This window comes from Salminus brasiliensis, chromosome 2 (assembly GCF_030463535.1).
Source record: "Salminus brasiliensis chromosome 2, fSalBra1.hap2, whole genome shotgun sequence".
NCBI lineage: Eukaryota > Metazoa > Chordata > Actinopteri > Characiformes > Bryconidae > Salminus > Salminus brasiliensis.
The window spans coordinates 13307001-13334905 of NC_132879.1; the positions used below are offsets into that span (position 1 = coordinate 13307001).

The following is a 27905-nucleotide window of genomic DNA, read 5'->3' on the forward strand; positions in this document are numbered from 1 at the left end:
TACTTTCCAGTCCAACCACATCCCTGTCAAGACCACACTGATGTCCATTTTTAACTTAAAATATTTGTGTGAATGTAATAAGATCCAACAATTTATGTATAGATTTGATCGGGTCTGTGGCTTGTTTTTCCCCCAACTTTATTCATGTACTTTTGTTACCTTTAACAGTTTTTAATCTGTCATGCTGGAGTCGCCTGTATAATTGGGGTGAAGGGGTGAAGTAAAACAGTACGGTTTGGTTCGAATTAGGAAAACACCTAACCAACTGGTAACTGAGTGCTAAATTGAATCGTGTGTTTGAGCAAAAAAAAATGACAAAAATGTACTGGACTCTCGCCAGCCAGGACTGGAATTGGACACCCCGGAACTAACAGCACTTTTAGACTTTTTACAGGTACGTTTCTTCCCAAAGAAACTCAAGACACATTGCTGCTGTTACAACATCAAAGGGTGTAATCAACACACACCTGCAGTCCTTCATTTGTCAAGACCCGACGTTTCTGTAGGGGCCGACTGGAGTAATGCTTCTCAGCAAAGTTCTGGCCCTCTGCAGCTGTAAAACTCATTGCTTCTTGTCAAGTGACAGCCAAACTCTGATGAACACAACAACAGGGTGCGTCATGACCCAGCTCTTTTCCACTATATTGATAGGGTATTATAAAGAGATGTAATTACAACGCGCCTCTCTCTCCTCTCCACTTCCTCTCTCTTGCTCTCTCTGCAGTGCAGCACTCACTGACAGCCTTGCCTATCAGTGCACTCAGATCTATGAGGCATGGAAAGTGCTAGCGTGATGCTAGCCCTGCCATACTCACTTAAAACATTATGAGTGTCCCACACTCCCTGCCCCTCCTTAACCCCATCCCTTTCCTTCCTGCAGAGTAGCTTCTTACTTAGCCCACTGTCACCAGCCATACCACACCTCAATCTGACAGATAAATGGCTCACAGTGATCCAACAGGTACACTATGCTGCCAGAAAAAAAAAATTATATGGCGCCACCAATTGCACTGTTCAGGCCAAATGGAATGGAAAGTTCTTACAACAAGCAATCTTCCATAGGTAAGCTTGCCCAAGGCTTACCTGAAGTATTCCATTGGATGAGCCCCCAGGAGGCTTCTCGAGTCCGTCTCTGACCCCGCGACCTCGACGGATTCGACTGGATGCAGAACTAATTGAAGTCATTTTCTCATATCAGCCTTGTTCAGTCGGTCCACGACTCTGCCTATTTACGGCCTGACCGTTCTGGATTCAGCACATTCTAAATATAATGCTGCAATTCGCAGGGAGGGCCGTGAAGGTTGCGTCTCGGGGAAAACGGAACAAAATTGCATATTCAAAGAAAATAATGAGATCTTGGGCTATATTTGTTATAAGCGCCAGTGGGCATTTTTAAGAATAGGACGAGTTAATTATGACACGGATAGGTGATGAGTATCGGGCTTTGAGAAAATTGTTGATTCGGTCCCACGCTGGGCTGGATTAAACCCTTTAGACTGAGAAAAAAATAAATAATGAAAAAGCATCGGTGAGTTTAGCAACACAAGCAGTCGTCGATAGATTTGTTTGTCACGCAGCCACTGTTGGGTGTTACTGGTTTGTCCATGTGTATATGATTTGAGAAAGTATGGTATGGCTCCAAAATGAACAGTTGGCGACAAGCAAAGTTAAGTTTGTATTGATGAAGTAATTTGATTAGTCTGCAGTATTGACTTCTTTGACATCAGCGGCATAAATGTTTAATATGGATACAAACATTGCCTGTTCTTAAATGCTTAAACGAGCCTTACTATACCTCCCCCATTAACAGATTAAAAGCTTTACAACGTCTCTCCTACTCTCCCTCTTTGGCCCCATCTCTCTCTCTCTCTCTCTCTCTCTCTCTCTCTCTTTCTGCCTTGCTAAGTGAGCAAGAACAGAGAGTAGTTCCTTCGGGGGAACACACAGGAAGTAGCATCTTAAAAACTAAACCTCTCCGGAGAGACGATGGAAACGAGAGAGAGAGAAAGGGAGAAAGAGGGGAAGAGACAGGATGAGGATGGGGGACGTACTTCTGTTTTATATGGCCTCTTTATTAAACGATAAAGCCAGCGAGCCTGCCTGCTGGTAAAAGGAAGACAGCTCACAATTATAGAGAGATTGAAGAACATGGGAGAGGGGGGAAGAAATGGAATTAAGAAAGCAAAAGGAGAGGGAAGGGGAAGGACAAGGAGAAGGAGAAGGAAACACAGAGAGAGAGAGAGAGAGAGAGAGAGAGAGAGAGATAAATAGGGAGGGAGAGAAGAGGTGAAAAAGTGGGGGGTGATGGACTCACAATGGCAAATGCAGGTTAACATGAGACTAGCGCATTTTGCAAGTGTGTAAAAGTCCCTCCCGAATGCATTACCATCCTAAGAGGTTGGTGGCTCTCTGGAAGGGAAAAGCAAAAGGCAGCGGCGCCATCAGTTCGACTCCACTGACTCTGCATGGTCCTGTGCTGGGGGAGGTGGAAGGGAACTTGCTCAGCAAGAGAGGATAGGGCCTGTAATCTCATCAGCAGTGTTGTGATTGAACACGGTGGGACAGAGAGCAATCTGATTAATAAATAAATGGGCTCTGTGTGGCTCCCATATGTCAGAGAAAGAGACTCCACTGGCATGACTGCTGCCCTTATCAGAGCTGATGCTTTGATTGGGTGCGATGCAATTAGAACGCTGACAAACCCTGGGGAATGCACAAAGAGTGCACTCATGCCACACAAGCACTCTCTCATACATACACACACACACTATGTGTAACAGATACTCTACAGTCGCAGCCTTGGCGTTAAACGTGTTCAGGGTGTACATGCTTACACATCAGAAACTAGAGGATATAAAAGCCACATAGACAAACTTTGCTTTAAAAAAATTACATAATAATAAGACACTCAGAGACCCACCATGTCAGACTGATTGTTTCTTCTTTTATTTCAGATGGAACATTATTATGGTACACAGCAACAGTGATATCACCCTTTATTTATTTATTTTTTTAATACACCTGATAGGAAACAGAACACGGACCAGAACCTGAATACCAAGAGAAGTGTGAGGAGAGTGGAGGCTGAGAGGAGTGAAGGAGCTCCAGAGTTCATAAAGGGTCCTCAAGGACAGTGTTCTGGACAGACGTAACTCTTTCACATAGATCTTTGACCAGCACTCTCTACTCAGCCTGTCCAAAAATGTTAATGATTAATTGTGCATTAGCATCTATTTCCAGCCAGCAGCACTGCCAAGATGAAGAGTCACGTATATGAATCAGCTCTCCCATTTGAGAATGAGGAACCTTTTTAATTGCACTCGTGACAATCAAGTCGTGCCAAACCTAACGATGAATAGAAGCCAGTGTTGCCAGTGTCGCCACACTGACGATGTGAGTTTGTATTTTGGTCAGAATTAGGAAGTTGGTCTCCTGTTGAACTTTATGAAAAGACCATGAAAACCATCTCACCTGATCTTAGAGCAACATGAAAGAGCAACTTCATCCAAGAACAGTAAAGGTGTGTGGAGGATGGAAAGTGGGTACAGGAGGGATGTGGACCAAGCTGAGAGTAGATACAGTAGGAGTGTAGTTGGTAATATGTGGCTACAACAGGGTTATGGGATAGGTCAAAATGAGTAAAGTAAAGATGTGGGTTGGTAAAGTGGAGACAGTGTTGGTATGGGTTTAGAGTAGATACAGAAGGGTTGAAGATTAACTAGAAAGAGGGTGGGTGTGGATGTTTTGGGTGGGGTTTAGAAGTGGTACAGATACGGGGAAAATTTGGGGTAGCAAAATAGCAGCACTATTTTGACTTGAGTACTGCAGGGCTTGGCTAGGATTGGGAACCAGGAGGGGGTTGCACTTCATAGAAGTAGTACCAACAAGGGTTTGGGCTTGAAACTGTGGTACAGAACCGGGTTGGGACTTGATTGAAAATTGAAACAGGAAAGGTTCAGGTGTGAGACAGTGGGTACAGGAGGGATTTGGGCTTGACAGAGTGGGTTCAATAGGGGTTTGGCCTTGACTAGGAGTGGGTACAGGAGGGAATTGAGCTTGACTAAGATTGACTACTGGAGGTCTTGACTAGGATTGGGTACTGGAGGTCTTGGCTGAGATTGGGTACTGGATGTCTTGGCTGAGATTAGATATGGGAGGTCTTGACTGAGATTGGGTACTGGAGGTCTTGGCTAAGATTGCGTATTGGAGGTCTTGGCTGAGATTAGGTACTGGAGGTCTTGGCTGAGATTGGGACCAGGAGGGGTTTGGGCTTGACAGAAGCAGTACTAACAAGGTTTTGGGCTTAAAACACAGTTCTAGAGTAAGGGGGTGGGGTGGGTACTGGAGGGGGTAAGGCTTGGCTGAGAGTGGGACCAGGAGGAGTTTAGACTTAAAAATGGCAATGCATACAGTAGGATTGCCTGAGAATGGCTACAGCAGGGGTGGGAGATGAGATTGGTACAATATGGGTTTGGGTGGAGAGTGGGTTGATCAGGTGTATGGGTAGTATGTTGGTTCGGTGGAGTATATGAGGTATGTGGTTAGTGAAGGGTGGTTTAGAGGCACATCTAACACAGTGTGGAGAGACATGCGTGGGTCAAGGTAGCCTGACCTTTCCCACTCCCTCACTCATAGACACAGGAGCCATCTCTTGGAAAATGAGCATCTTTTGTGTGCTATTGTTCTGCATTTGATTCTGTTTCTTTTTTTTTTTTTTTTTGGTCCATCCTATTGATAGAAACATCCTCAGAGTCACATCACAAAATGACCACGGCAACTGACGACGCATTGTGAAATGACCGTGCGTTGCACTTGTACAGCTGTCCTTCGTCTGCAGATGTGTGCACAGTCAACATTGGAGCATGAGCAGAGTGGTCCAGTGTCAACACACACGCACACACAGAAATGCAAACAAGAAAAGAGACATAAAATAAACTGAGAGAAATGAAAGTAGTAGAGGTTACTGATAACAAAGCAATGCGAAAGTTCACGTAGACTCCAGCTAACGAAAAAAAAGAAAAGAAGAAGACGACAGTCCAATGCCGTGAGGCCTCAAGTAGTAAAAAATAAAGCTTTTTATCATTAATAAATAAAGAACGTAGTCTAAGTGCACTCAACTAAACGGGGCTTAAACATGGCCTTTGAGTTTTGGCTTCTTTTGGAGAGTTCTTCATTAGAAAAACATTAGCGGGTGTTAATTATGATAATGTAATTTGGGTGAGGGGGGGTGGAGTGTGGGGTGGAACAGAGAGCCACACAGTCCACTGAGCACACGGCACAGGACTAACTACCGCTGGAGGACATAGAGAAAGCGAGAGAGGGAGAAAGAGAGAGAGAGAAAGAGAGGGAGAGGGTTTTTGGAGACAAAGGAAGCAGAAAGGGAAAACTTCAGTCTAAGGGTGATACAGAAGAGTTGGTCTAAGAGAGACAAAACAAAAGAGATGAGAGTGAGCCAACCTCTAAAATCCATAGACAGCACCTCAAAGAGGTGTATGTGTGTGCAGGAGTTTGTCAGTGTGTCAGAGAGAAGGGCAAACCTCTGGGCTCATAGTAGTATTAGTGATGTAGTCAGCCGGTCCTGATTTATTTTGCAGGCTGAAGGCTCCACTCGTGAAGCTCATTTCAGTGCTGCTGATGCACAGTCTATCTCTCTCTCCCTCACTGACTTTTTCTTCCCGAATCTTTCGCATGCAATCTCTTTCTCTCTCTCAGAACTCCTAATCCTCTCCCAAGCCTTCTGCCTCCTCTCTCCCTCTCTCTCTCTCTCTCTCTCTCTCTCCCCCTCTCTGATGCAAACTCAAGCTCCTTGTGCTCCTGTCTCCGAGTCCCCCCCTTTGCCTCGTTGTTTTTTTATCTCTCCTCTGTTCTCTTGCTCCAGTCTGCATCTGTCTGTCTGTCTGTCTCTCTCTTTCTCCGTTGGCACTGAACCCGCAGAGGCCCTGTGCATACACACACCCGCAGATGGATGCCCAAGCTTAGGGACATGGAGCTAATATTAAATAAAGCTCAGGGTGGGTCCAGACACTGTTGTAATGCCATCCACGCAAATAAACACACACGCACAGGCGGTGCAATACACTGGGAGAAGGCAGAGAAGACATATAGTTGCTTCTCTTAGTCTCTCACTCCCCACACGTTTCTCGCTTTTTCTCTTTCCTGCTTTTTTCGTAGATGTCCTTATTCAATGCACAGCTTATTTGTTTATTCATCCAAAACACATTCTTGTCCCATGATACCACTCTCCTTTCACCGCCCCCTTGCTTGTTCGGATGACAAAGCAAGGCCCGAGAAACAATTAAAAAATAACAACAGTCATCATAGTGGCTGACCAGCACTTTCCGATAGGTGTGTCAATCTGTGCTGCCCTGAACACGCCTTTTCTTAAATTTGTGCTTAACAGAGTGGGTGCAGGAGTAGTTTTGGCTTAATGGAGTGGGTGCAGGACAGGTTTGGGCTTAACAGAGTGGGTAAAGGAGTAGTTTGGGCTTAACAGAGTGGGTAAAGGAGTAGTTTGGGCTTAACCGAGTGGGTACAGGACAGGTTTGGGCTTAACAGAGTGGGTAAAGGAGTAGTTTGGGCTTAACAGAGTGGGTGCAGGACATGTTTGGGCTTAACAGAGTGGGTAAAGGAGTAGTTTGGGCTTAACCGAGTGGGTACAGGACAGGTTTGGGCTTAACAGAGTGGGTAAAGGAGTAGTTTGGGCTTAACAGAGTGGGTACAGGACAGGTTTGGGCTTAACAGAGTGGATAAAGGAGTAGTTTGGGCTTAACAGAGTGGGTGCAGGACAGGTTTGGGCTTAACAGAGTGGGTAAAGGAGTAGTTTGGGCTTAACAGAGTGGGTACAGGACAGGTTTGGGCTTAACAGAGTGGGTAAAGGAGTAGTTTGGGCTTAACAGAGTGGGTGCAGGACAGGTTTGGGCTTAACAGAGTGGGTGCAGGAGTAGTTTGGGCTTAACAGAGTGGGTACAGGACAGGTTTGGGCTTAACAGAGTGGGTACAGGAGTAGTTTGGGCTTAACAGAGTGGGTACAGGACAGGTTTGGGCTTAACAGAGTGGATAAAGGAGTAGTTTGGGCTTAACAGAGTGGGTGCAGGACAGGTTTGGGCTTAACAGAGTGGGTGCAGGAGTAGTTTGGGCTTAACAGAGTGGGTGCAGGACAGGTTTGGGCTTAACAGAGTGGGTGCAGGAGTAGTTTGGGCTTAACAGAGTGGGTGCAGGACAGGTTTGGGCTTAACAGAGTGGGTGCAGGAGTAGTTTGGGCTTAACAGAGTGGGTACAGGACAGGTTTGGGCTTAACAGAGTGGGTGCAGGAGTAGTTTGGGCTTAACAGAGTGGGTGCAGGAGTAGTTTGGGTTTGACAAAGAGTGGGTACAGAACAGGACAGGAGCTCGACTGAGATTGGGTACAAGAGAAGTTTAGGCTTGACAAGAGTGGGACCATGAGGGTTTTGGCCTTCCCTCTAAGTGGGATCAGAAGGGGGTACAGGACTGGGTACATATCTGTTGGATGCTGGATAAAAGTAGAAAAAGCAAAGTCGCCTTTCCCAGACTCTCACTCCCAACACTTCTCTATCTTATTCCCTTTCCAGCTTTCTTCCGAGATGTCCGGCATTAGGTTTATTAAATGCACAGCTTGTTTATTTATTATTATCTTTGTGTAAGCCACAGATCCTCTTGTCCCACAGTGCTGCTGTCCTTCCTCTTCCACCCCCTCGCTGGTTCGGATGACAAAGCGGGGCCCGAGAAACAATTAAAAAATAACAACAGTCATCATAGTGGCTGACCGGCGCTTTCCGATGGACGCGTCAATCTCCGCTGCCCTGAACGCGCCTCTTCTTAATTAAGGGCCGTCGACGGGACGGGGCAACAAGCGGAACGGCCGGCTCAATCAGAGTCCCGCCCGTGCCGCTCCCCAGCCACATAATAGATCCATTCGGGCGGCTCATTGTTGAGGCGTGTACGCAGTGTAATGCTAGGCGCGTCTTCTCAATGGAAGATGGGCAGGAGCACAGAAAGAGAGAGAGAGAGCGAGAGAGCAGTGTATGACCTCTTTACCTTGCATTAGATTTTTCTGAGCCTGTAGAGTAGAGGATGGTAGAAGAGGGAGCGAGGAGGGTTGGCGGGGGGGTTAATAACCCTCCTACGTTAAACCCCCTCTGGAAGGAAGCAAAGATGCTTTTGCTTCCTCAGACATACAAGAGAAGGAATGAAGAAGAGGAGGAGGAGGAGGAGGAGGGTGGAGGGGAGTTAGAGAGAGAAGGCAAAAAACATTAGTGTCAGCAATAGATTTATAAGACATAGGAAAACTGAAAGAGCATGAGATGTTCAACTGTATGTTTGCGCTGGAGGGGCTCTCCTCTCTCTCTTTCTACACCTCCCTTGTTCCATTTCTTCACCCCATCAGAAGCAATTCACCCCCCCCCCCAAACCCTTCGCCAGAACGCGCAACAAGATAAACAGTTTGCGTTGTAAGCCATTATCTCGGCGAAAGCGAAAAAAGCGAAGGCATGAAGCACGGAGCGACAGGCAGCTGGCAAATAACTTCCCTCTCTCTCTATCTCTCCCTCTCTTTCTCTCCTTCTGCAGCTCGCTCTCCCTTTCCCACCCGCAGGTTCCAAAAAACCCAGACTGGACCCCCCTCCCCAAACACCTGCTGTGCGCTCACTTCTTCATTGACTTATTTATTTATTTATTTATTTACGGCGAACGTGTTTATTTATTTATTTCGACTTTATTACTCATATTGTTCGGGGGTGGTGATGGTGGTGATGGTGGTGCGGTGTTTTCTTTTTTTTCTTTTTTTTTTTTTGTTGTTATTTATGCCCCTGGTTAGAGTCCACAGCCTGTGCTGACTCTAAAAATTAAAGCACATCGCAGATAGAGCAATAAAGGAAAAGCGCTTGCATCTGCACCGAGGGAGGGTCATGGTGTATGTGTGTGTGTGTGTGTGTGTGTGTGTGTGTGTGTATGTGCACACTAAAAACCTGACTTGAGACAAAGGGGTGTGAGAGAGAGATGAAAGACGCAGAAATCTATACTCTACTAGTTTCCCTCTGATGTTGACAAAGCGCAAACATCCTGCATACACACACACACACACATACGCACGCTTACACACACTCATAAAAGCTTCAGCAACAAGAAAATGCAAAATAAGTCCAAAGAAGGAAAGAAAAGAACAAGCTGTGCACTCATAGATATGTCATTTGAGGAAAGCAATGTTGCAAATCCTGCTGAACTGACTGACGGCTGGCCGGCATCAGCAGCGCGTTTGAAGCGGAGATGAATGACACAATAGATACATTATACTACTGATTCACTGATTCACTCATTTACAGTCCGACTCTATTCAGTCTATTGATTCAAATGAATCAGATTCACAGAGAAATTCCAGAGCGGCGACTGTACATGGCACCTCTTAGCGAGGAGAAGAAGGAACCGAGTGGAAGAAAAAGGACAGGCGGAGGGAGGGGGGGCTTCTTGTCCCCCTCTTTTCTTCTCTTTTTCTTCTCTTTCTTGTCTCTTCTTCTCGTCTCGTCTCGCTCTTCTCTCCTTCCTTGCGTTCTCTCCATCCCTCGGTATATAGTCTTTATATATAGAGTCTGGGTGTGAGTGAGTATTTGAGGAGAGGAGACATGTGTGTGTAGATATATGTAAGTGTAGGTTGTTTATGTGTGTGTTTATATGAGTGTGTGTGTTTGGAGGTGAGAGAGTGTATTTGTGTCTTTGTGTGTGTTTGTGTGTGTGTGTGTGTGTGTGAGAGAGAGAGAGTGTGTCTACCCCCGGCTGAGGGTAGTTAGTAGCAGCAGTAACAGCATTAGCATTAGTATTGGTGCTGGGGCTGGGGTGCTGGAGGCCCGGCTGTGAACTCTGCCCGTCTCTGAGCCGCCCAGGTTAGTGACCGTGGCCTTGTCTGAAAACGGAGGGATGACGTTGAACTCCTCAGCTGCTTCCATCTCTTCTTCTTCCTCCTCCTCCTCGTCCTGCTTTTCCTCCTCACTCTCCTCCACCTGGCGGACAGAGAGAAAGATGGTGAGAGAGAGAATGAATTAATGAAATGACTAAATATCCTCATAGAAAACTAGAGAGCGCGAGAGCTAGACAGTGTGCATGTGCGAGAGAGAGCACTGAGGTGAGCAAACAGTACGGGGGTGGCATGAAGGATGACATGAAGTGAGCAGAACCTGCGCAAAAAGACAGAGAAAGAGCGCCAAGGGAGGCAGAGTGACATAGAGAGAGAGGGAGAGAGCAAGAGAGAGAGAGAGAGTGAACTTGCTTTCGTGGAAGATATGGAGAGAGGGCCAGACAGAGTGAGCAAGACGGTGAGTGTGTGACAGAGACAAGGATTAGGAAATAGCGATAACAGGAGAGAGAGAGAGAGAGAGAGAGAGAGAGAGAGAGAGAGCAAGAGGGAGAGAGAGAGAGAGAGAGAGAGAGACAGATGGGCATGAATAAATTAATACTAATGAAGTCTGATTGATGCACTGCCTCCTGCAAACACCTTTGGCTAATCCTTTCACAGGGAGAGAGAGAAAGAGATGGGGAGAGAGGGAGCGAGAGAGAGAGAGTGAGAGAGAGAGAGCGAGCAACAGAAAGAGGTAGAGGCTGGAAAGAATAGGAGAGAAAGATAGATTGAGCGAGAGAGATCAAGAAAGACAGAGGGGCGTTTGGTGAGGAGAGAGAGATTTGGCTGGAAAAGAGCGCGAGAGTGAGGTAGAAGTGACAGCAGAAACAGAATTGAATCCTTTTTGTCTGGAGGCCCAGATTATCTCTAAGCTTCTGTGCTCTGTGTACACACACACACACACACTCTTACTCACAACCACACACGGTCCAGAGTGCAAATGCACTCTCGTACACATCTACACACAAACACACTCTCACACACACACTGATCAAAGAAGTAGAAACTGAACAGTGATAAACAGTGTGTCAGGACGCCTATGGATATATAGGGATCATTTGATGTCCTTCTGTGTGTGCAGTGCAGGGCCATGCGTCATACTGAAATCCGAACAAAGTCACCAGTTAGTTCAACAGAGATTCTCCAATAGGAATGAAAGTACCTATCTTGAAAACAGAGTTGGCCTCATAAGTGTTGCACTTCCCTCAAACTTGAGTTTTGCTACAGAAAAACTGTATCAGTTCCCAAACCGAAGGTACTGAAGACTGTATGAAATTGTCTTCAGTACCTTTGTTGAGATGTACAAGGTAGGTGTTTCTAATAAAGTGGCCAGTTAGTGGACATCTAAGGTATCTGTTTCTAATAAGGTGCAGAATGGATATAAAGACAAGATAGGTGTTTCTAATAAAATGGCCAGTTAGAATGGACAAGAAAGGTGTTTCTATTAAAGTGGCCAGTTAAGGGTCCATTGAGTAGAAAGACAAGGTAGGTATTTCTAATAAAGTGGACATTAAGTGGAAAGTGGCCAGTTATCAGAAATTCAAAGTAGGTCTTTAAAAAAAAATGGCTAGTTAGCAGAAAATATGGGTTTCTAATAAAGTGTCCAATAAGTGGAAAGAAAAGGTGGGTATTCCTAATAAAGTGGCCAATTAGCAGATGTACAAGGTAGGTGTTTCTAATAAAGTGGCCAGTAAGTGGAAAGACAAGGTAAGGATTTCTAATAAAGTGTCCAGTGAGTGGAAGTACAAGGCAGGTGTTTATAATAAAGTGGCCAGTTAGCAGATGTACAAGGTAGGGGTTTCCAATAAAGTGGGCAGTTAGTGGATGTACAAGGTAAGTGTTTCTAATAAAGTGGCCACTGGGTGAAAGTACGATGTAGAATGTTTTTTATTAGTAAACACTGGGCTTACACGTAGTTCAACTCCTGTAAACCAGTTCTCTTTGAAAATGAGGATAGAATGATGATACAGTACAGTAATTCTGCCCTGTATTAATTATGATTGCAAATGTGTTTGTATAACATAAAAATGAATAAATTCAGTGAAAACTGCTCACTTTTCATCCACCTTGCATAATGGTCTAGCTGTGGATAGTATTAAAATGCAGGTCCAGGAGTTGTGACATGCTCATGACTAGATGTTCCAGCCACTGCTGGCATATGAGTCAGTCTGTGGATTCATATATGCGGACAGCCACTAGTAAAAAACACATAAGCAAAGAATCCTATAGTGAAACAGACACAGATTAAGAGTCTAATCCAATAACATCACCACTGAGTTTCATCACGTCGATGAAACTTTGGCAATGGGCCATTATTTAAAAACAAACTAATCCCTTATTCCGAGCCACAATATAATCTGGGAACACAGCAAAGAGCGCACCGGATCAATACTGATTTAATTTTGTACAAGAGTCATTAGCTTGAGGGATGGAGGGTTTTGTAATTGTTTTTAACTGAACTCGAGGTGGCAGAACAGATCTTCTGAATGTGGATGTGTCCCTGCAATACATTCTGACTGCAAATTCAGATTGTTGGTGTCTAATGTTAGGACTCTTCATCATTTTGCAGTAAAAAACATTTGTGGTCAGAAATGTACATACTCTATGACAGAATTAGACCTTGACTGTTCTTCGTATGTGGCAGAATGAGTTACAACACAGTTTTAATAGAAAAAAAAATTATTTGGTGCCAATATTTTCATGAGGGGGGGAGGTCTAAACACAAGAGTCAAAATCATGCATACAAGGTCAAACCTATACACCCACTTAGATTATTAATTCTGTGGTGCTGAAAGTTCCAGATGTCTTTTAACTTGCCAAGATCAAGGCCTTTTAACCTTCTGCCAGTGATCATGATTGACTACAGCTGGTAGCTTCTCTGTGCTTACATAAAAGTGTTTGTTTGACAGCACTCATTGAACTGACCAGTGAGACATTGAACTGACAGTACAATGAGAAAGATCTGAGAAGGATTATCACAGATTTACACAAGTCAGGAATGTCTATTTTTTAAATATGTATTTTTAAACAACTGCATTCAAGATTGTTGGTTTAAATATCTACAGTAGGCTACAACTTATTAGGAGGTGTAGCGTCTTTGCCATAGACTGGAAAAAGGCCAAATTGGTTTAGATGGTCAGAAAGAATTAAAGGTAAGGCATTTAACCTCAACAACACTGTACCGACTGGTAAGCATGGTGGTAGCATCATGCTCTGGGGCTGTTTTGCTGCCAGTGGAACTAGTACACCACACTACAAGTGGATGGAATAATGAAGAAGGAGGACTACCTCAGAATTCTTCAGTATAACCTTAAACCATCAGCCAGACTGTGGAAACTTGGGCGCCACTGAGAGTTCCAACAAGACTAAAGCAAATCCAAGGTGTCATATCAAATGTGTTTGTGGAATGGGGAAAGCAGGCTAACATTAAGCCTTTGGAATAGCTGTCATAAAAGTCCTGACCTCAAACCTTTAAAAAATATGTGGACAGGGCTTCAAAATTCAGGTTTATTCTGTATATATATATAAGGTGTAATGTATGTATAAGTTTGCCCCTGTGTTGACTGAATGGTTTGTTTTTTATTTTTAGACATTTTTATTCAGATTTACTGATTCAGATTTCTTTGCAACGGTGGTGATAGGAACCAGGGGTCACAACAACATAAATATAGCCATTTCATTTCATTTACAATCCAAAACTGACCCTACACTGAACCTATGAACTTATGAATTTCATAAGCAACTTTGATGAAGGTAAATAGTTTTAAATGAGATATTTTATTTAGGGCCTATTTATTCTATAATGCCCTGCATGTTTCAGTGTATTAATGTTTTTATTGTATTTAAAACTACACTAAAACATTTTTAGAGGCAGCAAATTCTTCTGAGGTCTGATTCCGTTCACCACCTCTGTGACTTTTCAGAGTTTCTCTAAAACTGAGCATTTTGAACCAAACCACTCTGACTGACTTTATTTACATCTTAACCTTATAATTATACATAAATGGGAACAGGAATGGTGTTGGGAATCGCTGTAATGCTCCCTCAATGAAGACAACGCACCCGAGATAATGTTAACTAGTCCCTCACTAGGTTTCATTATAAGCTGTGTTAGCATTTAGTGAAGTATTCATTTAAATCAATCCAGTAAACTAATGAAGCTACTCCCGGGGCACCCTCCGCTACACGGTACACTCAGTTAAACCCAGTTCAGTATGCAAATATCGCTCATCACCCTGCAGGCTGCGAGAGCAATGAGCTGTGACTTCATCTCGGCCACGGTCCTGATCAGCAGTGTGTTCAGCATTGTGCCCCATTCTAAAGCTAACTTGCTACTTTCACAACAGCTGGCCTGGAGTGTGGTGTGTTAGGTAAAGCTATGGTGCAGGGGTACTCTCTATCTGCTGAATCTGTGACATATGACTGTTTAACAGAAATATACTTAATGAAAGTACAGAAAAAAAACACACAGTAGAAACAACTAAGCATGAGATTCACCACCTTCTGTTATAAGTGGTTCAGGTGTTTTTATGTTCTATTACTAATTACAGGAAAATTATTGCCCATGGAAATCGATCATGTGCTACAAATGCAGCATCTATAGCATCTATAGCAAGTTTGACTGGCATCGTGTTAAGTTGTGTTTTCAGAAGTTTAGATCAATAGTGTGTTTGTAGTTTGAGTAGTGTGTTCAGTAGTTAGGTTGGGTAGTGTTTGTTTAGTTTAATAGTATGTTAGTATGTTGGAGAGTGTGTTCAGTAGTTTTTTTTTAAAACCATTAGTATGTTGAGTAGTGTGTTCAGTATTTTAGTTTGCAGTATGTTGAATTGTATGTTCAGTAGTTTGGTTGGCAGTGTGTTGAGTAATGTGTTCAGTAGTTTGGTTGGCAGCATGTTGGAGAGTGTGTTCCGTAGTTTATTTTGAAGCCATTAATATGTTGAGTAGTATGTTGAATAATGTGTTCAGTAGTTTGGTTGGAAGTTAGGTTGAGTGGTGTTTGCAGTCATTCAGTTTAATAGTATGTTAGAGAATGTGTTCAGTAGTTTATTTTAAAAACACTAGTATTCAATGGTTCAGTAGTGTGTTCAGTATTTTAGTTTGCAGTATGTTAAGTAGTATGTTCAGTTGTTTGGTTGGCAGTATGTTGAGTAGTATGTTCAGACATTTTGTTTAATTGTGTGTTTGTAATTTAAGAAGTGTGTTCAGTACTTTGGTTGGCAGCATGTTGGAGAGTTTCTGTAGTAGTTTATTTTAAAATCGTTAGTATGTTGAGTAGTATCTTGAGTAGTGTGTTCAGTAGTTTCGTTTGCAGTATGTTAAGCAGTATGCTTACTAGTTTGGTTGGCAGTATGTTAAGTAGTATGTTCAGTAGTGTGTTCACTAGTTTGGTTGGAAGTATGTTGAGTAGTGTTTGCAGACATTTAGTTTGATAGTATGTTAGTATGTTGGAGAGTTTGTTCAGTAGTTTATTTTAAAACCATTAGTTTGTTGAGTTGTGTGTTCAGAAATTTAATGGTTCAATGGTGTGTTTGTTTAAAAAGTGTGTTAAGTAGTTTGGTAGGCAGTATGTTGAGTAATGAGTTCAGTAGTCCAATTTGCAATATGTTAAGCAATATGTTCAGTAGTTTAGTACAATAGTGTGTTAGTATGTTGGGGTGTGTTCAGTAATTTGTAATTAATAGTGTGTTCAGCGTTTTGGTTTGCAGTATATGTTGGGTATTTTTTGAAAACTCACCGAGTTGAGGTCTGATAGCAGGTTAACGTGGAGTTCGTCATGTTGAAGGTGAGGGGAGGGGCGAGGCGGGGGGAGGGGCGTGCCCTCCACAGGCCGGGGGTTAGAGCTGCCCATGTTATCAATGGCATTACCTGTGATGAAGAGAGGAACACACACTGTGATAGTGAAACAGCTGTGACATTTTGTTAATACCAGCTTTACTTAACATGCTGAAATTCTTTGATCCACGCATGTGGCTCACATTTACATGCACAGGAATGTTAGGATTAAAATACAAAAATATTTAAGCACCTGGCTGTGTTTATCATATTCTGAGTAAGCTCTTATTCCCCTATTTAAATTGCGTTTAAGTGCAAGAACTATTGCTGATAATAATCTGCAAGCATGTAAACATCTTGTTCAACACAAACGTGGAATGCTTTGTGCATTTGCATGATTCGGCTTATTGCTAGATTTCCCTTCAGTCAGCATCTGTAAATTCCTTCACTGCCACCATTTCTCACAGATCCTGCCTGCATATTCTCTTTTTGTCTGCTGATGTTCAGTGGGGAAAAGAAAAGTAAAGAAAAGCTGAATGAACACACCAGTACAACAGAATTTACCCTCTTCATTTAAGTGAACTTTCACTCATGCTAGTAATGAGGGTAGTGAGAACACATCCCTGGAGCGGTGGGCAGCCACCTCAGCACCCAGGGAGAAATTGGGGGTTGGGTGTCTTGTTCGAGAGCACCTCAGCTGTGAATACTAAGGAAGGAGAAAGCTCTGTTTCTTCACTCCCCCTTCACCCACATTCTGCCAGTCTGTGGGATTAAACCGACGACCTTCCAGTCTCAACCTAATTTTATTATTGTCTATTTCTGTTCCCAAAGTTGACTGGCTTGATTTTACTGTCACAAATAGATTCACTTATAGAATCACCACAATCAAGAAAATCTCATATATATATATTTCTTCAAACTAACACAAACCAACTACTTTCTTAAAAATATGAAATTCTTGATACTGTTAGTGTATATATGTCATAGGATCTTTTAGTGTATATCTTGTGTAAACACTATATGGACAAATGTTCTTAATCACTGAATTCAGGTGTTTCATTCAGTCAGGTGTATAAAAATAAGCACCTATGATGAAGTCTACCTGTGGTTCTGCAACAAGCCAGTTCATGACATTTACCATCAACTGTGAGTGGTATTATTGAAAAAGAAGCATTTAGGAACCACAGCAACTCAGCCACAAAGTGGCAGACCCTGTAAAGTTACAGAGTGGGGTCACTAAGTGCTGAGGAGCATAGTGCAGAAAAAGTTGCAAGAGCTCTGCTGCCTCAATAATTGCAGAGTTAGAGCTGGAAACCTGCTCTTAGAGATACAAAAGTGGGACCAACTCCATATTAATTCCAATGGATTTACAATGGGATGTCATAACAGCTCCTGTAGGTATAGTATGTAGGTGTCCCAATACTTTTGCCCATATACTGTATGTATAGTATCATGCAATTATTAAAAAATGTTAAATATTAAATATTGTTGCAGCCATGTTAAAATTGTGTACCTTAAAAATTTTAACTTGCAGGAGAAGGAAAAAGCTACTTAACTTTCAATGTTTTATATTCTAAGTCATATAAGTCATTTTAGAGCATTTCTATTGGTGTACTTATGATGACATGGTAACACAATATTAAAAAACAACTTCAAAATTCATATGTCAAAAAATAAAAAAGCAAAAATGGACTTCCAAGGTTTTTGTGCAATAGCTCAATACAGAAGTATATGGGCCGTCTGTTGAATGTGTAATGTGTGTTCTGAAAGTTTCCATTAAGATTTAACATTTCATTCCATACATGAAAATAAATTGCTGCGATGCTTCGACTTTCACAACCTACACTAAAGTACGTTAATGGAATACTCTGGCATTTTTCAGCCTAATCTCTATCTGCCACATCTGCCTTGTAGCGTCGATTACCCTAATGGACCTTATGCCACAGATGTGGCAGATAGTGATTAAACTGAAACGGGCTGGGGCATTAATTTAAATGAAAATATTAGTTGATAAATTACTGACAAATGCATATATCTTTGCACATCCCCAAATAGGCAGTGTGTGGGTGCACTCACGCAGGCAGGCGTTGCTGTTGAACATGTGGAGAATACGCAGACACTCCTGCCACTGGTTGCCACTGCCTTCACAGTTGCACCACTGAGACACCTCCGTACTGCTGTTACTCACATAGTTTGGCGTCATGATCGTACCTGTGGAAAGAGAGTGGGAGAGAAGTGGAAATGAGACAGAGAGAAATTATTGAATAAATATAAAGACATATAAAGAAATTACAAACAGGATTTTTTTTTAAAGAAGCAAAAAAAAGGCTAGATAGAGAAATTTCATGCTAATCAGACTCGCCACCATCTGGGAGAGTCTCCAGCTAGCTCTATGCACTCCGCCCTCAGCTCTAATTATGTTAACACATGCAATCGCATCATCTCTGGTTTACATGACACATCTCTGGCACCGTTTTGTCTGGCTAATTTCATTTAAGTGCCTGCTTGTCCTGCTAGTTCAGGTCGATGTCACACTGGGGACTTAACCTATACCCGTTTGGGGCATTTTCCTAACTGTTACACCTAAAGTGTCCCATGTAGCCCCAAATGGAAACATTATCAGATATGACTCAACCTTTCTGAGATAAACAAAACACGTCCATTTCAATGCAAGGACGTGTTTTTTTTTACATAGACAATTTTTTTTTTATTGTTCAATTACAATTGAACAACTTCAATTGTTCTTTGCACTGTAGACCAATAGAAATGATCCAAAGTCACTTGGAAAAAAACCTTTTTAAAAGACTTTAAATGAAAGTCCTGTAAAGTTGTGGTTTTGGAGAGTCTATCTGCAATGTCAGACTCAAATGAAAAGTATATATATATTTGCTAAAGAAAGGAAAAAGCTTATTAGGAGACAACTTAATGCAAGTCAGTGCTGCAATTACGTCAAAGAATGAAATGATTTGTAAACATCTCAAATATGACATAAAACAAAAAACTTTGTCACACTCTTATTGTGGTCATCTGAGCGTTTTAAAGTTCTTACTGTTTAAAAACAGCTAAAAGTAACTTTTACCAATAAAATTGAATTAATTTAGGCAATAAGCTAAATGCGACAACCAATCAGCAAGTTTCATTCTGAGGTAAAATAACAGGGTGTTAAATAAGAATAGATTTTACTTGTCTGCATGAAAAGCCAGACGTAAACACCCGCAAGACACAGTTATGGGATTATAATCGGACCACTCAAACCACATTCAGAGGTGGTCAGAGGCGGATCTTGTACACATTTAATTCCAGTGTAAAAGGAATGCGTTTTCTGTGATTGGATTCTGTCAGGCAAGCGGAAATACATCTGTCTAAAAAAATGTTAATACAAGTATTAAATACAGTGGATCCTGGCTCCTCTTTCTCTCTCTTTCTTGCTCTCTCTACCTCCGTCGCTGGGTGTGTGTGTGTGCATGTGCATGTGTGCGCATGCTAGTGCTACATAGCGGTAGATGAGAGCAGAATTACAGACTTTATTCCCTTGTGGCTCAAACAGTCACATCACATTTTCTGATAGCGCCGTTATGGGAATGTGAGAACCATCTTTGTGTAAACAGAATCCGCAGGGAATAAATCCAGACACTATATACATGTTAATACCAGGTGTAAACAGGTCCTATATGTCCCCTTCTAAAGAGTGCACTCAGCTACTTTAGGTTGCACCCATTGCTGACACATATGTGCAAATGCACACACACAGCTTGTCTAGTCACCGTAGAGAAGTACGACCAACAGATTAAAACTCTCTGGAGCAGATGAACATGAACCTATTGGCACCATGCCATACACCATGGTGTAAAGCCCACCCACCCCCCCCCCCTCTATCCAATACTTTTGAGATGAGTTGGGGATGGGGTGGGGTGGTAACCAACATACATCCAACATACTGTCCTCACTAACACTCTTTGTGCTGAATGCAATGAGATCCTGTCAGCAATCTAGTAAAAAGCCTCTCCTGGACAAATGCAGGACAAATTCTTAGAAATAATTTATAAAACTTGATAAATGGAGCAATAAAAATGATCCAAAATATTTTAATGTACACAAATGTAAGGAACAGTCCTCTCTTTGGCATGTTCTCTCATTTCACAGGTAACAACAGTAGGATTAGGTAGAACACATTTACGCTGCATGCTTTGAAGTGTGTTAAAATAAAACTGCTGTATCTGAAGCGCAGCAGAGCCTGTGATCAGTGTGTGTAAATTGGCATGAACCCCAGGCAGCAGTCATCAGGTGGTCCATCCTGCAGGTTTTTCCCCCCTCCCATCATTCCTAGCATGTGTGTGTGTGTGTGTGTATGCATTCTCTCACCGATCAGTCCGGCGTAGGCCTTCAGGCACACAGCACCGCTCTCGCGCAGACAGCCTGAGGGCGAGTGAGAGGAGGGCTGGCAGTTCTGTTGGAAATCAGCCAGTCTCGACCTGGAGAGAAAGAGAGGGAGAGAGAGATGAGGTATATGACAGAAACATATACACATGAGAAATGTGAACAGGCCGTCTAATCTCACATACAGAGCTGATCTCTGCGTTTGACAGGTTTGTGTGTGTGTGTGTCTGTGTGTGTGTGTGTGTCTGTGAATGTATCCATCTACAGTGTGTGTATGTCTGAGTTCATTTCTTGTATTTGTGTTTATGTGTGGGTGTTTCCCAAGAAGCCTCGCAGGGTGACGTGGATCCAAAAATACATACTTTATGCATGCATTATTTAGATAAGGTCAATACTTCAATACTTTAAGTTTGAAAAGTTATACATTTTCTATAGCAACTGTTACTAGGTTAGACAGGTTGTTAGGTTAGACAACATGACCAGCCAGTCTTCCTACAGTAGTTTACACTTTCACATTCCTGTTCACTGTTCACTACTCAAGCGAAAAGGAGTTTGTGAACATGACATATAACAGTGCATCCAATCAGAACTGAGGTCATTTACATACATGCTACATGTCCAAGAGTATCCGGACAGCTGCTTATTCATTTCTTCTAAAAGCAAAGGCATTAATAGCCTGTATCTGCAGCAACTGTCCTCTACTCATGTGCGTGAGAAGACGTTACATTAGATTCTAGTTGAAACATTGCTGTGAGGATTTAATTGCATTCAGCCACCAGAGCATTCGTGAGGTCAGGTACCCTATGATTGGGATGATTAGGTCTTCCATTAATAGGGCAATCAATGACATTAATAGGAAGTATGCCCCTAGTATATGCAGCAACAGTCTCTAGTCCTGTGAATAAAGAAGGCCTTACATTAGATTCTAGTTGAAACATTGCTGTGAGGATTTGATTGCATTCAGCCACAAGAGCTTTCCAAGTTCTGTCTTTCCAATTCACCCTTAAGGTATTGTTTTTGAGTGAATGTGCCTGAATTGATGGACAAGTTTCATGTATCGTTTTATTTTTACATTTTAACTTTTAAATGTACAATTTAATGTATTTTAAAATTTAGATTTTTTTAAGTTTGAAAAAAACAATTTTTGCTAGGTTGGACAAGCTTTACAGAGCAGTGGCAAAAATCCCAGTCAGTCTAATTGGTCAAAACACCAGCATTCATGAAGTTATTCATTTTAATGTATATTTGTTTAATTAAACTAGAAGTCAGCACTACATCAATAAACCATGAACAAGCATTAGCAGCAATAAACAAATATTTAGACATCTTGAGCTGCACTGCCATTTCTCATTAGGTTGAATTAGATTTTTTGCTACAGGCCTTGATGCTTGTCCAACTGATCAACAGTTCTTACACAAACTGCATTAGTGGCAGAGCATGGATTTGCCAGCTGAGTAAGCAGCAATATCAGGGGTTCAGTAAAATTGTAGTTGTTGTGATACCATGGGCACCCTCGCTACAAGCCTGAGTGTGACTGCCCCGCCTATGCCTGTGCCCCCACCGTCCTTTGTGTGTTTGGCTACCCAGGTTGCTGGCCAAATACAGATCAGTAATAGCAATGGCAAGCTTAGTAGACAGATTTAAGGTCTGGTATGGCATTTAAACTCTGGGCAATATGCACGCCAACATGCAGTCTAACTGTGAAATGTTTGTACAGCATTTCCATTTTGGCTTGAAACTGACCCAACTGTGTCTACTGTGGCTGTGGTCCAGCATGCACATTTGGATCATTTTAACATGGCATTTTAACATGCGGAAACATTATCAAGAAAGCTGAGTACTATACTAGCTTTTGGTTTTTTTTTTACATTTGGAAGGTTGAGTTTTAGTTTTTTTGGTGAGTCTAGTGGCATAATGCACGAGAGAGGCGGCAAAAGAGAAAAGGTCATGTACAGCCCCATTCACACCCCGGACACTACTGTGTTACTTTTACCCGCACTGTTCAGGCTTTGTGTTCCTTACACATGCAGCTTTTAAATAGTAAAGTTTATGGCACACAGGACGGTACTGTATATACTCCACATAAATGGCCAATAGCTCATTAATGTCTAAATCATGTATAAAAAATACACTGCCCACATAGCAGATGTTTCTGGGGCAAATATGGCCCAGTTTAGACACTTAAAACAAATGTATATACTTTATATGTACAGGGGTAGATTCTAGAGGTGTAAGAAAATATTGATATATCGAAGCAACACATACATTAAATACATTATGTTTTGCAGTACTGCAAATTTTATTATAAGCTTATATTTTCATTTGAATATATTAGAATGATGTCATCACTGTCATTATACAGTGGTATGAAATGAGATGAAATTAGTTAATGTGCACCAGAATTAGGCCATGTCTCTCTTATTGTCTCTCTCCTTATATATTTTTTCTCCTTCACAAAAATGGAAAACTTGACCAGAAAATATGCGTCATGTTGTGTCACTTTTGCACAATAGTGGCGGCATTTCCAAGCAGTCAGATTTTTTCAACTTCTCTAAAGAATCATTTAAAAATATATATGTGAAACATAACTAAAAGCTCAAGTTTAGACGTTTCATTTTGCAAACTTCCACTTTCCCCCTTTAGACGTCACTGTATTTCCGTCTAATAATGTATCAGTGTTTGTACAAACATTAGGCCTCCTCGATTACCTGGATGTTACACTAGGTACCGTGCAGCTAAATTGCTTGGTCAATTTACAGGGATTTCAACTCCGACTTGCATTTACATTTATAATCCCCTTCTCATTTAATTATGGCTAAACACCCAGGTTAAAGTGCTTGTGTGAAAGGGGCTTGTGCATGCTGGTCCCATGTTGCAGGACAGTCTTTTTTATATATATATATAAAAGAGAGAAATTAAGGATCTGATGGACCTTCTTGCTGAGGATGTAACATCCTGTTCACATATACTGTATACAGTACTGTGGAAAAGGTTTTGACACCTGTGACATTAGAACTAAAAAGCCCATTATTTGGGCAGGAAGTGTTTATTTAGTAAAACATTAACATATATGGCATTCATAAAAAGTAGTGATTTTACTGTATTCATTAAAACATCCCGAAAGCTCACCTCATGGGAGTCTAGTATAATTCATAGTTCAACATCCTGGTTTGGTAAATCAGTACTTAATGGTGTTAAATCAGGTGAACAGGTGATGCAATAGAACACATCCACGCACTGGCAGGGGGCATCCAGGAGAACTCTGTAACCAAGCTATGGCTGAGATAATTGCTTTTAAATAGTGAGCTTAGGTGCCTAAAACTCTGCTTCTGAGTTCTGTATGTTTCTATGAGTTTATGAGTGTGTGTGTAATATTTGTGCATTCATGCATACCTGCAGAGGTCATCTCGTAGGCAGTAGATCTCCAGGTGAAGGCAGTTGGGCTGTGTGTCCCTCTCCTCGTAGGAGCAGGACGGCACAATGGTTTTCCTCCGCCTCTCTCCGCACAGCGGGTCGGTGCAGGAGCAGAAGAGCAGGCTGAAGCTGTACTCCTCTGGCACCCGCTCCAGAAACCGCCGCAGCGCCCTGTGACACTTCTGGCGGTTACACCTCTCCGAGCCCACCGCGCGCTTAGTGCACGCCAGGACGTACTCGGAGCGCAGAGCACCGCACTTCTCATAAAGGCCGCAATCCTGAGCCGCCTTCAGACATCGGTTCTGTCCATCCAGAGAAAATGAGGAGACTGAGGAAAGGAGGGAGGCATGAAGGTGTGAGGAGAGGTGTGAAAAATAGAGTGATGGAGTCAGCAAGGTGACAGACACTACGTCAGACACCTTTTTAGCTCAACAACACAAAACACAGAGAGCATGAACAGTGAAATATGAAATATATTACTGGCCTTTGATTTGGGGGAGTTTTCAAGTGAAGTGCAGTAAACAGGAGTTTATAAAACTCCCTCTACGTGTATTCAATCAGAACAGAGGTCATTTTCATATATTGTATACATCCAAAGCATCTAGACACCTGCTTGTCCAATGTTTCTTCTGAAATCAAGGGTACACACACTTGTAAGAAGGTCATACACTAGATTTTGCATCTGGCTTTCTGATTGCATTCAGCCACAAGAACATTAGTGAGTTCAGGTACTGATGCTGGATGATTAGTTCTGGATCACATGAGCCACTCTAGCTCATCCTAAAGGTACTGGGTGGAGCTCATTTATTCCCAAATATGCAGTTTCACTGCTTCATAGCCCAATGCTGCAGGGCCTAATATCCCTCAACTTAACCCTTGACATTAGGCTCATGTGCTGCTGCTCCATACTGTGTCCGACAAAATGTACGCTGGTTACGCTGAAATACTGCACTAAAATAGACCACTGAAGTTGTGATGTCATTCTGTAGTTGGTCTCATCCCTATATTAGGAACTCTGGATCTGAGCTCTGTGATAATAATGAATGAGAACATTAAAAATCATGCCCTGTGCTTCCAAACTTGATCATCATTTACATTCTTCTCTCGAATGAAACTGAATCTTCTAAATGAATGAGTCAAAATACAAAATGCTACATGTGAGCTAACACTGCTGTGCACTGAACTAAAATCCCAAGACTAGAAACCTCAAGAATATACTCAAAACGAACCAGCTAGCTTTGTCCAGTGCAATAGCTGGATTTCTTTTTTAAGATTTCTTAATATTAAAGTTTAATAATACACTTACTTGGTGGTGTAAGTTAAATGCACAAGAGAGCTCTTAATAGAGCACTAAAATCTATTACATTTATGAACGCTTTTACTGCATTTACACCACTTATTGTGTCTTGTTCTTGTTCTTCTCCACAGGTTTTGCATTTTTAGTGACATCTACATTGAGGTCCAGGAATTTTGTGTTGTTTGTAAAGTGTTTATATTAGGTTTTGTGTGGCTAAATTTCTGGCAATGTCGAGTTCAACGTATCTTGGATTCGGGGTCTATTGGCACTAGTTTTGGATAATCCAATAAAATGACTAAGCACTTTTGTAAGTTGCTCTGGATAAGAGCTTCTGCTAAATACCACAAAATGTAAATGTAAATGAATGGTGGACAGGTAAGTGCTTTTTAATGACCATGCACAGTTTGAAATCAAAGATGTCCCAAAAAGTGCTTTAAAAACCTCATGAATTGACACAAAATGTTTTTTTTTTTGAGTGAGTGCGAGCAACCCGTATTAAACTAGGGTTGTTAAATACACAATCATTTGCATCTAAAGCAGTCATTGTCAATGAAATGATCACTGATAACTGCCTTAATGCACTGTGTCTCTGTGAAACCGGGGCTAAACCTAATGAATACATAGCTTTAAATGAATCCACTCCCCCAGGCTTAAGCTATTACAGTAACCCACGTGGGATTGGCAGAGGAGGCATACAGGAGGCGTACAGGAGGATACAATTTATGACTCAAATATACACATTACCCAAAATGCAAGTTATGAAGCTAGCTGCCTAATAATGTATGAAGTGGTTCTAAACCATGATATCCGCCTGCTGGCCCGCTATATTAGCTAGCCTAGCATAATTACCTCAACAGCTAATGCATTTATTGATAACCTTTCAGACCAAACCACCAACTCCTTTCCATTTTAACCTGAAGAACCTGAGCATGAATGTGACCAGACATGGTGGCACACATAATTAGAATATTTCTTAATTACATGGCAGCACAAACACACCTTAATTAAAGCCAAATCATTCCATATTTCATTCCTAATAGAAAATAACAAATCTTAGATTCCTCCTCAGTACAGTGTCCCAACTAACTGGTAGCCACAAAGAAACCAACTTTGTTATTCCTTCTGATTTTAGAAGCAATGAATTTCTAATGATATAAATTTTTTAATGAAAAAACTGAAACCATTCGACTATAAAATCAAAGTCAGTCCCAACCCACAGCTGGATTCATACATGAATGCTCCGTCAGTTCCAAGGTGCACCTAGAGTACTTCAACCCAATCATTAGAAATGACTCAGTTTAATTAGCTCATCAAAGTCATCATCATGTATACCAGATCCTGTACAAACACAGCTACTTAAACACATCCTGCCTAATGTCGATGAACCAGTGCTTGCTATAGTCAACTCATCCCTCAGCAGTGCACAAGTACCTAAAACTCTAAAATGAGTGGTCATTACATCAATTATCAAAACCCTTGACTCTCCCAAAATCTTGACTCTCATGAGCAATGCTAATTAGAAGCCCATAACAAATCTCCCTTTCATTGTCAAGATCTTATAGAAAGTAGTGTCACAGCATCTCCAAAACAATAGCATTCATCAAGTTTTTAATCACAGCACTGAACAGCCTTAACAAGAATAACCAACAACTTACTTCTTTAACCTGACATGGGCTGTATCACTGTTCTTGCCTTTGATACCATAGATCATGGGGTACTGTTTGACAGGCTGGAACGTCCTGTACGAATTAAAGGATCTGCCCTCTCTTATTTTTAAACAAATACTATAACTATCAGACTATAGTGAAATATGGTGTTCCACAAGGCTCAGTGCTAGGCCCTTTACTAGTCACTGTTTAAATGCTGCCGCTGGGTAAAAGAAACAAGGATATATGTGTCCATTCAACCAATACAGTATGGCCTATTTAAAAAATAACCACTTTATAATTATAAATGAAAACTATATATATTTATATCGTTCTGTAAAGCTGATTAGATGAAAAACACGAAAGAAATAAAACAGTTGTAGTACCTGCCACAATTGAGGCCAGTTTGGAGGTTTCCGAATTTCTCACAAGCTCCAGTTCAATGTCCTCATAAGGGGACGTCTCAATGTCATCGTACCCTGCAACACACACACACACACACACACACACACACACACGCGTACACATACATCGTCTTATCAGTCCAGATACACACTCAGCTTTCTATCTGAGCCAAACAAGCAGAATATTCCAGACTAATTAAGCCTGCAGAACTGCACCATTAACTTATCATTACAGCTAATTAAGAGAGCCGCTCTGTTTAATCAAATTACAGGGATTATATGATGGCTCTATGATTGTGCTTCATACATAATAAGTAATATGGCACAGTTTGCACCCAGATCCTGATGGGGAGAATGCATGTGTGGTTGTGACTTGAGTTTATGTGGTTGGTTGCAGCATAAAGTGTACAGATTAGTGATTTAGCATGTACAGATACACAAATGTATGACGCTCAGAGATCCCACATGCCATAGCCCCACACAGAGTCCCACACAGACTGCATACACACACACACACAGCAAATGCCTCATGTTCTCTCTTTCACATTAACCAAATGCTCTGCATCATTTTTTGTTATCTTCCTCTTGCATTCAGAAAAACACAATGTAAATAAATAAAGCAGCGTTCTGGCACGGCGAATATCACACTGCAATTACGCAGCCGCTTGCTGTGGCTCAGATATGATTTGCAATTGAAACACAGGCCTTTACACTTGACATTTCTATATGAAAGTGTCTGAAAAGCACTCCCTCTTCTATGGAACTCGTGCGATCTCTCTGGTCGCACATGTCTTGCTGCTCAGAGCCAGTGAATGGACTTCATGCATCAGTTAAGTCACGTACAACTGGCAAATGATGACGGGCAGTTACCAGTTTGAAAAGATCTGAATGTACAGATTTCCAAACGCCAACACACTTTCTGTCACTTGCACACAAAGCAATGCATACACAGGGGAATATTCATGTTTAGATATCATAACTGAATAATAAAATGAATATTTTTGTGAAAGATGGACATGAACAGACAAACAGATATCATAAGGCAGGTGATATTAATTAACTAATGTTACTAATGTTATGGCTGCATGTTAA

At 41.8% G+C, this 27905-nt stretch overlaps 1 protein-coding gene across 1 annotated transcript in view; it reads right to left on the reverse strand.

Annotated features, from left to right (window-relative positions):
• Positions 1 to 2947: 2947 nt before the first annotated feature.
• gfra3 (GDNF family receptor alpha 3) overlaps positions 2948 to 27905 on the reverse strand; it is a 41462-nt gene continuing 16504 nt past the window's right edge. Inside the window, exons 3-8 of the mRNA XM_072668215.1 lie at positions 26796 to 26888; positions 23446 to 23794; positions 20038 to 20147; positions 17752 to 17886; positions 15638 to 15768; positions 2948 to 10009 (exon numbers count right to left, since the gene is read on the reverse strand). Coding sequence (XP_072524316.1) covers positions 9776 to 10009; positions 15638 to 15768; positions 17752 to 17886; positions 20038 to 20147; positions 23446 to 23794; positions 26796 to 26888 — 1052 coding nt within the window. The 3' untranslated portion in view covers positions 2948 to 9775. The remainder of the gene's footprint in view (positions 10010 to 15637; positions 15769 to 17751; positions 17887 to 20037; positions 20148 to 23445; positions 23795 to 26795; positions 26889 to 27905) is intronic.